Below are 14,615 nucleotides of genomic sequence, written 5' to 3'. Positions count from 1 at the left end.
AGGCTTCTCGGAGACAAAGATATCTGAGTTGAGAGGTCAAGGATGCACAGGGGTTTCTTCACAGAATATTCCTTTTGGTACAATGGCTATTCCATTCTACACTCTTTTACTTCTTTCTTTTTAAGGGTAGTGTCAACGCACTACACTGGTGTCTAGAACCACTCACAGTCTGAAAAGTACAGATCCACGCCAGGGCTTCTCAAAGGCTTACATGCCCAGGAATCACATGGGGAGTTTGTTCTCATTCAGGGGGTCTGGGGGGGAGCCTGAGATGCCGCATTTCTTTTACAATCTCCCATTTGGTGCTGCTGCCGGTCCACAAACCTACAGTTGAAGGGACATGGAGCCAGAGCTCCCGGGAACTCAGCGGGTGGGCAAGGATGTTCAGTGCAGTCAGCAGTGTTGTTTGTAATGGCACACAGTTTGGAATGAACCTCAGCGCCTGAGAGTGGGATGGTGTGTTAGGGAATGCTGGGCTTCTTCTAAGAACGGGAGTCTACCCTGTAGTTCGGGATGGGATGGGTCTGCAGACCCAAGAAAATGGGGAAGGAAGGCTGGGGGTCGGAAGCGGGAGGCTCAGGGCAGGGTGGATGGAGTGGAGAGGAGCTGAAATGCAGAGAACACACCAGATATGTGCATTGGGGTCAGGGGGGCGCTGCTCTGACCGACCCCACCACCCACCACCCTCAGGAGCGGAAGCTGCTGGAGGAGCGTCTGGCTGAGTTCTCATCGCAGGCGGCTGAGGAGGAGGAGAAGGTCAAGAGCCTCAATAAGCTTCGACTCAAATACGAGGCCACGATTGCAGACATGGAGGGTAAGCGCCCCCACCAGTGGGAAGCCACGCTGCGCATACTTGGCGGGGGAGGGGGCGTTGAGGGAACCTCTGAGCTGTGGAGGCTCCGCGGTGGGATCTGTTCAATGGGGCCAGGAAAGAGGCTCCAGACAGATTGGGTGTCTTCCCAGCTCTTAGGTTGTTTCTGCCACTCTAAATCCAATTCTCCTGCTCTCTCCTCTGTGTCTTGGGGTCACTCTCTCTGTCTCTGACTGTCCCACTGACTCTTTCAGGCACATTGTTGCCTGGGTCCCTTGCTATTGACTCAGAAGCAGAAGCAGAAAGGAGAGAGCGCCTGGAGAAGGCTGTGGAGACAGAGGACAGGACAGGGCAGTGACAGTCACTGAGCAGGAGCAGGGTGTCACTCGGGGGTGAGGAGGAGAGGACGGCACCTGGGGGTGGGGCCCAGGGTCGCAGAAGCGGAAAGAAGGGGCACAGGGAGATGCTGAGCCACAGCTTCACCCCTCCCCCACCCCAGCCAGTGCCAGGGGCGGGGCCGCGGGTGTGGGGGAGCAGCTGGGTGTGGGGTCCGGAGCTCTTCTGCATGGCCCCCACGCCCTCCCCCAGACCGCCTACGGAAGGAGGAGAAGGGCCGCCAGGAGCTGGAGAAGCTGAAGCGGCGGCTGGACGGGGAGAGCTCGGAGCTGCAGGAGCAGATGGCCGAGCAGCAGCAGCGCGGGGAGGAGTTGCGCGCCCAGCTGGGCCGCAAGGAGGAGGAGCTGCAGGCGGCCCTGGCCAGGTGCGCAGTGGGGATGGGGGACAGCGGGGACCCTGCGCGGTGCGCGGTGCAGGGTCCACAGGGCACAGCCCGCCAGCAGGGGGGCACCGCAGGGAGACTCCACCAGCGCGCATGCGCCCCAGCCCCACTGAGCCTCAGTGTCCCCTTCTGTAACCTGTACCTGGCGAGAGTTCCAAGCCCGCCAGGTTAAGGGAAGAGTGAAAGGGGGCTTCGCATGTCTAGTAACTTGCCCAGTTCAGGGGTCGGAATAGGGGGTCAGCTGTGATTTCATAAGCGCCCCAGCCATGAAAGGAGGCGTATCATTATGATTACAGCCAGTCGCAATTATGGAGCACCTACTGTGTGCGCCCTGTGTTATGAATGCCTCCCCCCGCCAGCCCCTGCTGTGTTTCATGCCCTCTGAGAGCCCTTGGTTATAGATGCAGCTCAACTTAAATGTCAGTGTGGAAAAATGTGTGTCTTAAAATCAGCAGTGCGGGGACGCCTGAGTGGCTCAGTTGGTTAAGCAGCTGCCTTCGGCTCAGGTCATGATCCCAGTGTCCTGGGATAGAGTCCCATATCGGGCTCCTTGCTCAGCATGGAGCCTGTTTCTCCCTCTGCCTCTGCTTGCCATTCTGTCTGCCTGTGCTTGCTCTCTCCCCCTCTCTCTCTCTGATAAATAAATAAAATCTTAAAAAAAAAAAATCAGCAGTGCGCCAGGTGTGTGTGTGGTTAAGAACCCGCACCCTAGTCTGAATTCTGGGTTCAAGCCATGGGCCCGCCCCTTTCTGGACACATGACCTCACCCATGTGCCATTGGCCTCCCTATCCAATTTCTTCATTTGTAAAATGGGGAGATTTTGAAGCTATTCCTAAGGCTATTATGGGGATGAAATCTGCAACTGCTTTTAAAGGACGCCTTGGGGTTCAGTCTGTTAAGCATCTGCCTTTGGCACAGGTCGTCATCCCAATGTTCTGGTATCAAGCCCCAGGGTGGCTTCCCTGATCAGTCTGGAGAGCAGGGGATCCAAACCCCAGTCTTCATGACTCCATGAACAATTTAAACCCCCAGTCAGTGCTGCCCCTCAATTCAGCTTCTCTTTGCAAGAGGCTGTGTCTCCTTGGGGTTATGAACCTGATCAGATGCTGGGGTCAGCTCTTCCACTTGCTGACCGTGTCACCTGGGCCAGGACTTTCCCACTCTGTACATCAGTTTTCTCAGTGTAATCATTAAATAAGATAATTAAGTAAAGGGTCCCCTGTGGCAGGGGCTCAGTACGTGTCCCTGTGATTACTCTTGGTGTCATCCCCATTTTACAGCTGAGGAAATTGAGGCTCGGGGTAGTGAGGCATGAGCCCAAGGGCAGAGCTGAGATTTCAGCCCAGTTTGGGCCACCCCCAAATCCATACTTAGCCTTCCCGCCCCCAGAAATCATCCCTCCCCTTCGCCTGCCCCTGTACCAACTCCATGGTCCTTGTCCACCCCCAGGGTGGAGGAGGAGGGCGGCGCCCGGGCCCTGCTGCTCAAATCCCTGCGGGAGGCGCAAGCAGGACTGGCTGAAGCCCAGGAGGACCTGGAGGCTGAGCGGGCTGCCAGGGCCAAGGCAGAGAAGCAGCGCAGGGACCTGGGCGAGGAGCTGGAGGCCCTGCGGAGCGAGCTGGAGGACACACTGGATTCCACCAATGCGCAGCAAGAGCTCCGGTGAGGCAGCCGGCAGAGCCTGGGCACCGGCTGGGCGCCGGGCAGGGAGAGGAGAGGGGCTTTGGAACGAGCCCCCCATCCATAAGGAGGTTTAGCCTTTCACCAGCTGTTTATCCAGTATTGGGTGTAGAGCTCAGCCAGGCTGGGGACAGATTCATCAGACCCAGCCATTTCCCTCAGGACTTCTGGTCTGGGGGAGGCAGAGGCAGGCAAAGGGACCCAATCCAGAACAAAGTATGCTTTAAGGGAGCAACCAGGACATTGTGGATGATAAGAGCGAGCCCCTAAACCATGTCTATGGAAGGAGGTCCAGGAAGACTTCCTTGAGAAAGGGACTTTTGAATAGAGTTTTGAAAGGTGAATAGGAGTTCACCCTTAAAGCCACACTCCTCCCTAGGTTACCACCCAGATCCCTTAGGGAATGTAGAGTGAGGTCCTCATCCCTGAAGGGAAACAATAAAAGGAGGCACATCCCCAAAGTCCCTGCCTTTCTTTATTCTGAAATTGTGTTCCCTTTACAAAAGGTCCAAGAGGGAACAGGAGGTGACAGAGTTGAAGAAGGCTTTGGAAGAGGAGACGCGAATTCATGAAGTGGCAGTTCAGGAGCTGAGGCAGCGCCATGGCCAGGCGCTGGGCGAGCTGACGGAGCAGCTGGAACAGGCCCGGAGGGTGGGTTGGGACAGGAACGGGGGGGTTGTGGAGGGCTGGCAGAGGGAACAGCCAGTGCCAAGGCCTTGAGGCAGGAGGGTGCCCAGTCCGGTTGAGAGAGGAGGCATAAATCTTTACTTGTCTCTCCCTTGCCAGAGCAAAGGTACCTGGGAGAAGACCCGGTTGGCCCTGGAGACCGAAGTGTCGGAGTTGCGGTCAGAGCTGAGCAGCCTGCAGGCCTCACGGCATGAGGGTGAGCAGCGCAGACGCCGCCTGGAGTCACAGCTGCAGGAGGTGCAGGGCCGGGCTGGTGATGGGGAGCGGGCCCGAGCGGAGGCTACAGAGAAGCTTCAACGAGTCCAGGTAAGTGGGGCAGCCAGGGCAGGGACGCTCTGTGGGCTTCCGTTTGGTCCATAGCAGCCTGTTGTCCCTTCCAGCTCTTCCAACATGATCACTCATGAGTAGCTAGGATTCCGTGAGCAATTACTATATACCAGATATCCTGTGTGTTTCATTAAATCTTTCCGACTCTCCTAATATTGTTCCCCCTGTACATACAAGGAAACTGAGGCGCAGAGACCTGAAACTGATCCTCTGAGATCCCTCAGAGCCAAAACTCGAACCCAGGCATGCCGGATTCTATAGCTCTTAACCCTACCATGACCCCCCCCAACCTCCAAGAAGCATTAAATAATCTGTATTCGGATAAAAAAAAAAAAAAAACCTAGTGTGGACACGTGCAACTGTGTGGGGATAATATCATACTGTGACTGTTAAAAGAAATGTGGGCTTTTACATTTTAATTTTATTATGTTTCTTTAGATGGCCGATACTTACTTACTGACAATACAAAGAAGCAGCAAGAATGAAGGAAAAAACCGACTTTTTAAAAAATAATTTGTTTTTAAGTAATCTCTATACCCAATACAGGGCTAGAACTCACAACCCCGAGATCAAGAGTCGAATGCTCAACTGACTAAGCCAGCTAGGGGCCCCAGGAAGAATGATTTTTAATTGTCCAGTTCCTCCAGGGGAAAACACCATGACAGTTAGTTTCCAGATTAAAATGCTGTATTAGTTAGGGTCAAAGCTAAACTGACATATAGCAAAGGCATCCCAGAATCCATCAGCTTAAGTAAAAGACGTGTCTTTCCCTCTGGAGGAAGAGACTCAGGGTAAGCAGTGAAGGCCGGCAGGATACTATGCGCCACAGGTTCACTTAAGATCCAGGTTCCTTGGCCTTGTCATGCCACCGTCCCTGAGAGCATTGCCCTCACCTTCAAGTCAAATCTGGATTATGGGCACATCCATGCTCCTGCTTAGAAAGGGGAAAGAGAGGGAGTGGCAAAATTTGCATACATCCCTTAGCTTATATCCCATTGGCTGCCACCTAACCACATGATCACAGCTAGCTACAAAGGAGCCTGGGAAATGTAGTTTCTAGCTAACAGGCACAAGCCTAGTGAATAGACTATCACAGTGGGATAATGGAAGAGTGGCTCTGGGGGGACAGCCAGGGTCTGCCCCAGATGGAATCATGCTAGCCAGCGGTCACTGTACTAAACATTTTATATATCACACACAGAAGAGTGACAACGGAAGTAGAGTTTGAGGGCTGATAGCAGGAGTTCCAGCACTAGAGGAGTTCTTCATTGTAGACATGTTCTGTATTCGTGCGATCTACTTGGCCCCCAAATACTCAGAACGTAGGGAGCAAAGCTGAGGAGGTGCATTTTTCCTTTTATTTAATTTTAAATTTAAGTAGTCACGTACGGCTGGTAGCCACCATATTGGACAATACAGCCGTAGAGCCATCCTGCCTGGCTCAGTCCCACCTCTGGTAGCTGTGTCATCTTGGGCAAATTTCCTAACCTTTCTGTGCCTCAGCTTCCCTTTATGTCAACTGGGAATAGTGCTATTGGTGTGTGAAGCTGGTGGGTTTCCTTCCCCTAGAGAGCGAGGGCCATATGGAAACTCTGCATTTAACTGTTTGAGGAAACACGGGGCTGGTTTCCCCACTTGACATCATCGATACCAGTCCAGTGAGGCAGGGATTTGAGGGGAGAGGAGCGGGTGGGGTCAGCCGGGTGGAAGCCGCCATTGGAAGGTGCCCCTTCCCCGCAGGCTGAACTGGAGAACATGTCTGCAGCCCTGAGTGAGGCTGAGTCCAAAGTCATCCGGCTGAGCAAGGAGCTGGGCAGCTCGGAGACCCAGCTACATGACACCCAGGTGAGGCCAGCACCCCCCACCCTCCCGCCTTACACCCAGCCCCTCCCCACCATGCCTCCATACCCTCTGCCATCACCTGTCCTCCATTCCCCCTCCCCATCTGCAGGAGATGCTGCAGGAGGAGACCAGGGCTAAGCTGGCCTGTGGGTCCCGGGCACGAGCCCTGGAGGCTGAGGTAGTAGGGCTGCGGGAGCAGCTGGAGGAGGAGGCAGTCGCCAGGGAGCGGATGGCCCGAGAGCTGCAGACTGCCCAGGCCCAGGTGAGCCGTCCTGGAGGGCGACCTCAAGGGGCCTCCAGTCCCAACCCACTCCCCCTGGGTTCCCCAGATCGGGGATGGCCCCATTGTCCACCTGGTCCTAGGCCAGATCCCTGGGAGACCCCCATTCTCATCTCTGATTGTCCCTCAGCCCACAGCCTGTCATTTCAGACCCCACCCTCCTCCCCCAACTCTTGTCTCACCCCTACTTTGCATCCACACAGACCTAGACCCACTCAGGCCTCATCCTCTGCCACTTGGATCTTCCTGTTAGCCTCCCTTCAGGCCTCCTTGTCTCTGGTTTCTCCCCTCCAAGCTCATCCTCCCCACGGTCTTCCTGCCACAGAGCTGCCCCTGCTCTTCCCCTCTCACAGCCCTCCCTTTCTCCCAGTGCCCCCAGGATGGAGCCTGTGCCTCTCAGCTGTGCCTTTGTTGGCCCTTCCATGTCGTTAGCTGTGTTGATCTCTCACCTCCTTCCGCTTCATACAAGAAACCCTTTTCATTCTTCAGGATTCAATTCCAGCCTCTCCTGTTGTGGGAGGTCCCTCACCGCCCCACTCTGAGCTCCCGCATCCTTTTTTCTTTGTCCCCATTCCAGTCACCTTGGGCTGGAACTCTCTCTGCCCATAGGTCTTCCCCCACCCCCAACCAGAATAGGAGCTCCTTGAAAGTGGGACCCTCTCTGAGTTAGACCTTGGTCTTCAGCACAGGCCAGCATAGAGCCTGACATATAGGACGCCTGGAGAAATGCCTCTTGAATGCATGAGTGCTGAATGCATGCCTGAAGATACCCTTCTTCAGCTGGCAGACTCCTATGCATATTTCAAGACCCATCTCAAATGCCCCCTTCTCCAGGAAGTCCCTCTTGGATGTTCTAAGCAGATTCTAAATTCCTCCTGTGGGCCCTCACGGCTCCCATGCTTCCCTAAGTCTCCCTGCCTTAGCCTCCATCACCCTGGCCATGATGCTCAGTCTCCCCCCTTAGAAGGAGGGTTCCCCTAGGCCAGGGTCTAGGTCCCGTTCATCTTCTGGGTCCCAATGGGAGTAATTTTCATCTCTGGAAGAAGCTGAGGTTCACAGAACTTGCAACCACAACCCTATCCCAAGGTAGGAGAACCCAGTGAGAGTCACCTCCTTCCTCTGGCCTCAGTCTTCTCTTCTGGGAAGTAGGGCACTACCAGCTCACACCTTGGTTGCAGCCATGACTGCCCCCCACCCTCTGTCTCCTACTTCCCCCACCCAGCTGTCAGAGTGGCGGAGGCGCCAGGAGGAAGAGGCGGGAGCACTGGAAGCAGGGGAGGAGGCGCGGCGCCGGGCCACCCGTGAGGCTGAGGCCCTGACCCAGCGCCTAGCAGAAAAGACAGAGGCGGTCGAGCGGCTGGAGCGAGGCCGCCGGCAGCTGGGGCAGGAGTTGGATGATGCGCTCATGGACCTGGAGCAGCAGCGGCAGCTCGTGAGCACGCTGGAGAAGAAGCAGCGCAAATTCGACCAGGTGGGGCCCCTCAGGTTGCAGGGGGGGTGGGGAGTTGGGATGCTTTGTCATGCTTCTGCAGTCATTGCAGATTGGGTGACATGTGGCCTCAGAGCTAAGCTATGAACGTGGGGGAACCCTCGGGCAAGATGCTTCTTCCCTCTAAGCCTCTGTCAGATAAGATCCCCATCCTCCTGCTTTATGACTCTTGTCCCAAAATAATTCTTGGTAGGGCCCACTTTTTTTTAAGAGAGAGAGAGGAAACTCACATGTGAGCAGGGGGAGGGACATAGGAGAGGGAGAGAGAGAACCTCAAGCAGGCTCCACACTCTGCACAGAGCCTGACACAGGGCTTGATTCCCGGACCCTGAGATCGTGACCTGAGCCAAAAGCAAGAGTCAGAGGCTTAACTGACTGAGCCACCCAGGCACCCTGATCGTGTACCTACTCTTACTCCCCCAGATGCACCAGGTGCACCAGGGCATGCTAACCAGGAATAAACGAAATAACATAATGTGCTCCTGTTGCTGGCTCGCTGTGTAGCTCAGGCAAGCTGCTTTTCCCATTTCAGCCTCAGTTCGCCCATCTAGGAAATGGGGATAGTATTAAGCATCTGGCAATCTGAGGATGAAATAAAAATCAGAGGACCCCTCAGCATTAAGAACCATCAGGCAACTCTGAGGTTCAAATCCCAGCCCGGCTTCTCCTGGCTGTGTGTGGCTTAGGTGAATTACCCAATGTCTCTGTGCCTTATTTTCTTCATCTAGAAGATGGGAGAGTCATTACTTTTGCCTTCATTTTTGAAGGATTTATCATTGGCTCTTGATTTCTAGGCAAAGAGTTTATGATTTAAGCACTTTGAAGAGGTCATTCCATTTTCTGTGGCCTCCATTGTTTCAAATGAAAAGTTTGCAGCCATTCAAATCCTGTGTTTTTTTTATAGGGAATGTATGTTTTCTTAGCTGGTTTACTTTTTTTTCTCTCTCTCTATCTTTAGTGTTTAGCAGTTTGGCTATGATATATCTAGCTGTGGGCTTTTGAATTTATCCCACAGCTGTGGCTCATGTTTTGAGCAAACGTGGAATTTTCAGCCATTATGTCTTAAATGTCTTTTCTGTCTCATTCTCTCTTTCCTCTTCTTTTCAGACTCCAAGTACATGTATGTTTGACCACTTAATACTGTACCATTGATTATTATGGCTCTATTTGTTTCTTTTAGAATTTTATATAAATTCTTCTCATATAAATTCTTTTGATTGGCTTCTTTCACTCAGAATTATTTTGAGATTCATCCATATTTTTGCATTGATTAATAATTCATCCCTCAGGGCACCTGGCTGACTCTATTGGTAGAGCATGCAACTCTTGATCTCAGGGTCGTGAGTTCAAGCCTCACATTGGGTGTAGATATAACTTAAAAAAAAATTTTTTTTAGTAATTATTTATTCCTTTTTTTATTGCTGATGAACCCCATTTTTAAAAAGATTTTTCTGTTTATTCGACAGAGACAGACACAGTGAAAGAGGGAATACAAGCAGGGTGAGTGGGAGAGGGAGAAGCAGACTTTCTGCTGAGCAGAGAGCCCAATGCAGGGCTCGATTCTGTATCGCTTTGCAATTGTTTTTGTCCTGTCTGTGGCTTGACTTTTTACTCTTCATGGACTCTTTCAAAGACCAAGAGGTTTGAATTTTGATGAAGTCCTATTTATTAATTTGTCACTTTGTGGGTTCTGCTTGTTAGTGTTGTGTCTAAGGAGACTTTGCCTAACCCAAAGTCACAGAGATTTCTTACATTTTTTCCAGAAATTTTCTACTTTGCAGTTTCATATTTAGGTCTGTGATCCAGTTTGGGTGAATTTGTTTATATTGTGCTCTCATGGCTCCAAATTAATTTTTTATATATGGTTACTGAATTGTTCAAACACAGCTGGAAAGACTCTCTTACTGACTCATTCCTTGCATTAAAAATCAGGGAGTGACAGTTGTCCAATCTTCCCTTCTTTTTCAAAGTTGTTCTGCTTCTTCTAGGTCCTTTGCATTTCCACAGGTATTCTAGAATCTATTTGTCAGTTTCCACACAGAGAAAGGAAATCCTATTGTGTTGAATCTACAGATTAATCTGGGAAGAATTGACATCATAATAATACTGATTTCTCACTTAGGGACATGGTACATGTGCCCATTTATTTAGATCTTTACTTTTGGTACTTTTAGATTTTTTAAATTTATTTACTTGATAGAAAGAGAGAAGGAGAAAGCACAAGCAGGGGGAGTGGCTGGCAGAGGCAGAGAGAGAAACAGACTCCCTTCTGAGCAGGGAACCCCACTCAGAGCTCGAGCCCAGAACCCTGGGATCATAACCTGAGCTGAAGGCAGACATTTAACCAACCGAGCCACCCAGTTGCCCCCTTTTAGTACTTAGAAGTGTATATCTTTCATATCTTTCATCAGATTTATTTCCAACCATTTCATATTTTCAGTGCTTTCTTAATTGGTTCTGGTTTTGGCACCTGGCTGGCTTAATCAGAAGAGTGTGGGACTCTTGATCCTGGAATTATGAGTTTGAGTCCTGCACTGGATACAGAGATTACTTAAATTAAGCAGTTCTGGTTTTTATTTCAGTTTCTGATTACCACTATATAGAAATACAGTAGATTTTTATGTATTGATCTTGTATCCTACAATTTATTACCTAAATTCACTTATGAGTGTTAGTAAGTTTTTTTTTAATAGATTTCATTGGATTTTCTTTTTTTTTTTTTTAAAGATTTTATTTATTTATTTGACAGAGATCACAGGTAGGCAGAGAGGCAGGCAGAGCGAGCGAGAGAGAGGGAAGCAGGCTCCCTGCTGAGCAGAGAGCCTGATATGGGACTTGATCCCAGGACCCTGAGATCATGACCTGAGCCAAAGGCAGCGGCTTAACCCACTGAGCCACCCAGGCGCCCAATTTCATTGGATTTTCTATATTGGTGACCCTGTTTTCTATGAATGAAGACAGTTTCACATCTTCCTTTCCTTTTTCTTCCGCTTTTCTGGGGGTCTCCAAATACCTGTGTAATTTTCACTGCTTGATGCTGCCTTGCAGGTTATTATCGCTCTGTTAATTTTTTACAGTCTTTTTACCTTTCCCCCCCTCTATTTAGATCATTTTTTTTTTTTTTAAAGATTTTATTTATTAATTTGACAGAGAGAAATCACAAGTAGACAGAGAGGCAGCCAGAGAGAGAGAGAGAGGGAAGCAGGCTCTCTGCCGAGCAGAGAGCCCGATGCGGGACTCGATCCCAGGACTCTGAGATCATGACCTGAGCCGAAGGCAGCGGCTTAACCCACTGAGCCACCCAGGCGCCCCTATTTAGATCATTTCTATCAACATCTGCTTTCAAGTTTACTGGTTCTTCTGATGTGTCCAGTCTGCTCTCAGTTTCCTCCAATGACTTTTTGATTTCAGATATCATGCTTTTCAGTCCTGGCCTTTCTTTCTTTCTTTCTTTTTAAGATTTTATTTATTTATTTGTCAGAGATCACAAGTAGGCAGAACAGCAGGCAGAGAGAGAGGAGGAAGCAGGCACCCTGCTGAGCAGAAAGCCTGATGCGGGGGCTCAATCCCAGGACCCTGAGATCATGACCTGAGCTAAAGGCAGAGGCTTTAACCCACTGAGCCACCCAGGCGCCCCAGTCCTGGCCTTTCTAATTGGTTCTGTTTTAGATTCAAATCCCTCCTGAAATAACGTTGGGTCTTTACCCACCATTTCCATCTGGTCCTGAAATTTATTAATCATCTTTAAAGTCCTTGAGTGATGATTCCAGTGTCAATGTGGAGGTTATCTGTTGGTTTGTTCCATGGACTGTTTCTTCTCTTGACTGTGAGCCCTGTTCTCCCTTTTGGCAGGTCTTGCAAGTTTTATTATTGTTAATTTCTGTGTCTTTAAAAAAAAAAAAAAAAAACAAACCACAGCCAGGGTTGAAGTACATTTTAAAAATGCTGTACATGTTTTTGATACCACTACTCCAGGAGGAAGAAACACCCTTTCCTCTGCTGGGTTTCTAGAGTGAGGGGCTGCTCAGTTTGATCCACTCAGAAGTTGGGCTGCTCTGGGACACAGTTGCAACTTTAATCCCTCTACCTCCCTCTTGTGTCTCTGCCTTTGTCTCCCTCTCTCTCTGTCCCTGGTTGCTCCCTCTTCCCCATCCACTTGTACACTCCCTTCAGCTAATCTGTTTCCCCCACCCCGTCTCCCTCACCCTGGAAGCTCCTAGCAGAGGAGAAGGCTGCTGTCCTACGGGCGGTGGAGGAACGTGAGCGGGTCGAGGCAGAGGGCCGGGAGCGCGAGGCTCGGACCTTGTCACTGACGAGGGCACTGGAAGAGGAGCAAGAAGCACGGGAGGAGCTGGAGCGGCAGAACCGGGCCCTGCGGGCAGAGATGGAAGCACTACTGAGCAGCAAGGATGATGCTGGCAAGACGGTGAGCAGGGGCCCCCACTCCCTAATGTATACCTGTGGGCTGCCGCAGGCACAGCTGACAGTGTGTGGCCCATAGCCATGTGCGTGCTCTCATGAACAGAACATGAAAGGAACCAGCCATCACAGCGATGTGTTCACGCCCAGCCCAGAATGGGACTAGAACCCCTTACCAAACATGTACTCCCATGACCTATACAGAGCATGAGGAGAATCTTCCACCAAACACACATGTTCATACATGCAGGAAGTAAGGAAGGCCATTCATCAGCATGCATGCTGATGTACAGATACACAGAGAACATGAAGAGAATTTACCACAACATAACAGCCTGAGAACTGTGCCCCAGACATGAGTTTCTGCACATGCACAAAGGCACATAAACTCGCGTTAAATGATCACTGTGACTAAGGCTGAGTCAGGGAGGGGCTCAGGACCAGGAGCGTGGGTAACAAAGAAGCCCTGTCAGGTCAAGGGACACTTCTCTGGGAAGGTGACAGTTAAAGGAGAGGCATGTCGGGGATGGGGGGTGGGTTGGTTCTCAGAATTCATAATCCCAGGTCTGCCTTCACAGGGTGTTTGGAATTTTAATTTACAACTTCCCAGGAGGTCTGAGAAAAGAAATCACAGGAGATAGTGCGATGGTGTGATCCTGGGGGGTCCCGCCCAAATCAGCACTCAAGGCTGACGTGACACGCCTTCAACCCATGTCCACACAGGATGTCCCCAAAGAAGCCCCTTAGTGAAGTGAGCTCATGATGCAAAAATCTCAAAGCCTGTGAGGAAGGTCTCTACCGTGAGCGAGAGTCAGCCGAGCTAGGTCACACTTGAACTGGACTCTCAAGGGCTTGGGATCACAGAACTTGCGTGCAGAGGCTACTAATGAAATGTTTTTGGAGGATTCAGAATGAGACATGTGGTTACTTGCTGCCTGGGAAATGGTGAATGAAGGAGCGAACCAGAATGTGCACATCACCTTGACCATCAAAGCTTCCCTCACTCTGTCCTAGGATAAAGCTAGGATCCTGGCCTCCCTCTCCCCGTGCCCCCGGTGCCCAGAGCTCACCCTCCTGTCCCCACCAGGCGCATGAGCAGGAGCGATCCCGCCGGGCAGCAGAACAGATAGCCAGCGACCTGCGAGCCCAGGTGACAGAGCTGGAAGACGAGCTGACAGCTGCCGAGGACGCCAAGCTGCGGCTGGAAGTGACCCTGCAGGCTCTCAAGGCCCAGCAGGAGCGCGACCTGCAGAGCCGGGATGAGGCTGGCGAGGAGAGGCGGAGGCAGCTGGCCAAGCAGGTATGGACACCCATCCAGCTGGGAGGGCTCTGGTGCCTGCAGGTTAACAGAGGAGCAGAGAAAGCCTCACTCACCTCCCTGCTGCTCCAAGTTGCTTCCCAAGGCCCTCCTGCTGCCCAGCCCACTCACCCACCGGAACCGTGAAGTCACACACATATCTCATTGGCCGACTGACATACCCAATCAGACATCATCACCAGACCATTCACCCAGCATCTCCATGGGCATCAGCACCCACGCACAGCCTACACAGCAGTACCTCTGCTTCTCCACCCGCCCAGCTGCCCCCTTTCCAGCAACTTCCTCCCCCCAGTCCCCAGCCTGCCCGAGTGCTCCTTCATCACTCAAGGACCAGCTCCTCTGCACCCCTTCAACCACAGCTTTCCTCCCCTGTTCATGTACTCATCCCCCTCTCCCTGGGCTCCGCAACGTCCATTCATGGCTCGGCCAGTGGAGGGACTTCCAGTGCTCTGCAGTGGGCTGGAGCTGGGTGCTGAGCATGGGAAGGGCAGGGCAGCTGTAAGTGTAGAAGGACCCTGCGGAGCTGTGTGGGCAGGGCCTGGCGGGGACACACATGGGAGCAGAGCAGAGGCTGAAGTAAAGGGGGAAAGGGAAAACCCTGGAGCTGGGGGCTCTGGGGACGAAGAGCTGGGATCCCTTTGGAGCGCAGAGAAGCAAGAGGGCAGGCAGAGTGGCGCTGGTGGCCTGGACAGTAGCTGGCCGGTGGACGTCTAGGTCCCTAGCTTGTAGAGGGAGCCTGGGCCTCCGATCCCCTAAGCCTGCCCCTCCCGACCTCTCCGCAGCTGAGGGATGCAGAGGTGGAGCGGGACGAGGAACGCAAGCAGCGCGCCCTGGCTGTGGCCGCCCGCAAGAAGCTAGAGGCTGAGCTGGAGGACTTGAGAGCCCAGAATGCGGCCGCCCAGCAGGGCAAGGAGGAGGCGGGGAAGCAGCTCCGCAAGATGCAGGTAGGGGTGGGGCTTAACCCCGGCTGGGGGAGAGGG

General features: G+C 52.1%; 1 protein-coding gene across 7 annotated transcripts in view; it reads left to right on the top strand.

The window, feature by feature from the left end:
• Window positions 1-14,615, top strand: part of MYH14 (myosin heavy chain 14) — a 101,545-nt gene that overhangs the window by 72,252 nt on the left and 14,678 nt on the right. For all 7 annotated transcript variants that reach the window (XM_045077361.1, XM_045077360.1, XM_045077359.1 and 4 more), the window contains 11 exons: window positions 691-814; window positions 1,400-1,571; window positions 3,040-3,252; window positions 3,777-3,921; window positions 4,057-4,263; window positions 6,025-6,129; window positions 6,236-6,388; window positions 7,629-7,877; window positions 12,109-12,321; window positions 13,402-13,614; window positions 14,418-14,579. In XM_045077361.1, coding sequence (XP_044933296.1) covers window positions 691-814; window positions 1,400-1,571; window positions 3,040-3,252; window positions 3,777-3,921; window positions 4,057-4,263; window positions 6,025-6,129; window positions 6,236-6,388; window positions 7,629-7,877; window positions 12,109-12,321; window positions 13,402-13,614; window positions 14,418-14,579 — 1,956 coding nt within the window. The remainder of the gene's footprint in view (window positions 1-690; window positions 815-1,399; window positions 1,572-3,039; window positions 3,253-3,776; window positions 3,922-4,056; window positions 4,264-6,024; window positions 6,130-6,235; window positions 6,389-7,628; window positions 7,878-12,108; window positions 12,322-13,401; window positions 13,615-14,417; window positions 14,580-14,615) is intronic.

The sequence above is a fragment of the Mustela putorius genome, unplaced genomic scaffold, assembly GCF_011764305.1.
Source record: "Mustela putorius furo isolate JIRA1106 unplaced genomic scaffold, ASM1176430v1.1 tig00000196_pilon_pilon_pilon, whole genome shotgun sequence".
NCBI classification, from domain to species: Eukaryota; Metazoa; Chordata; class Mammalia; order Carnivora; family Mustelidae; genus Mustela; species Mustela putorius.
Note: the sequence above shows the minus strand (reverse complement) of the source record. Positions and strands in the feature narration are given on the sequence as shown.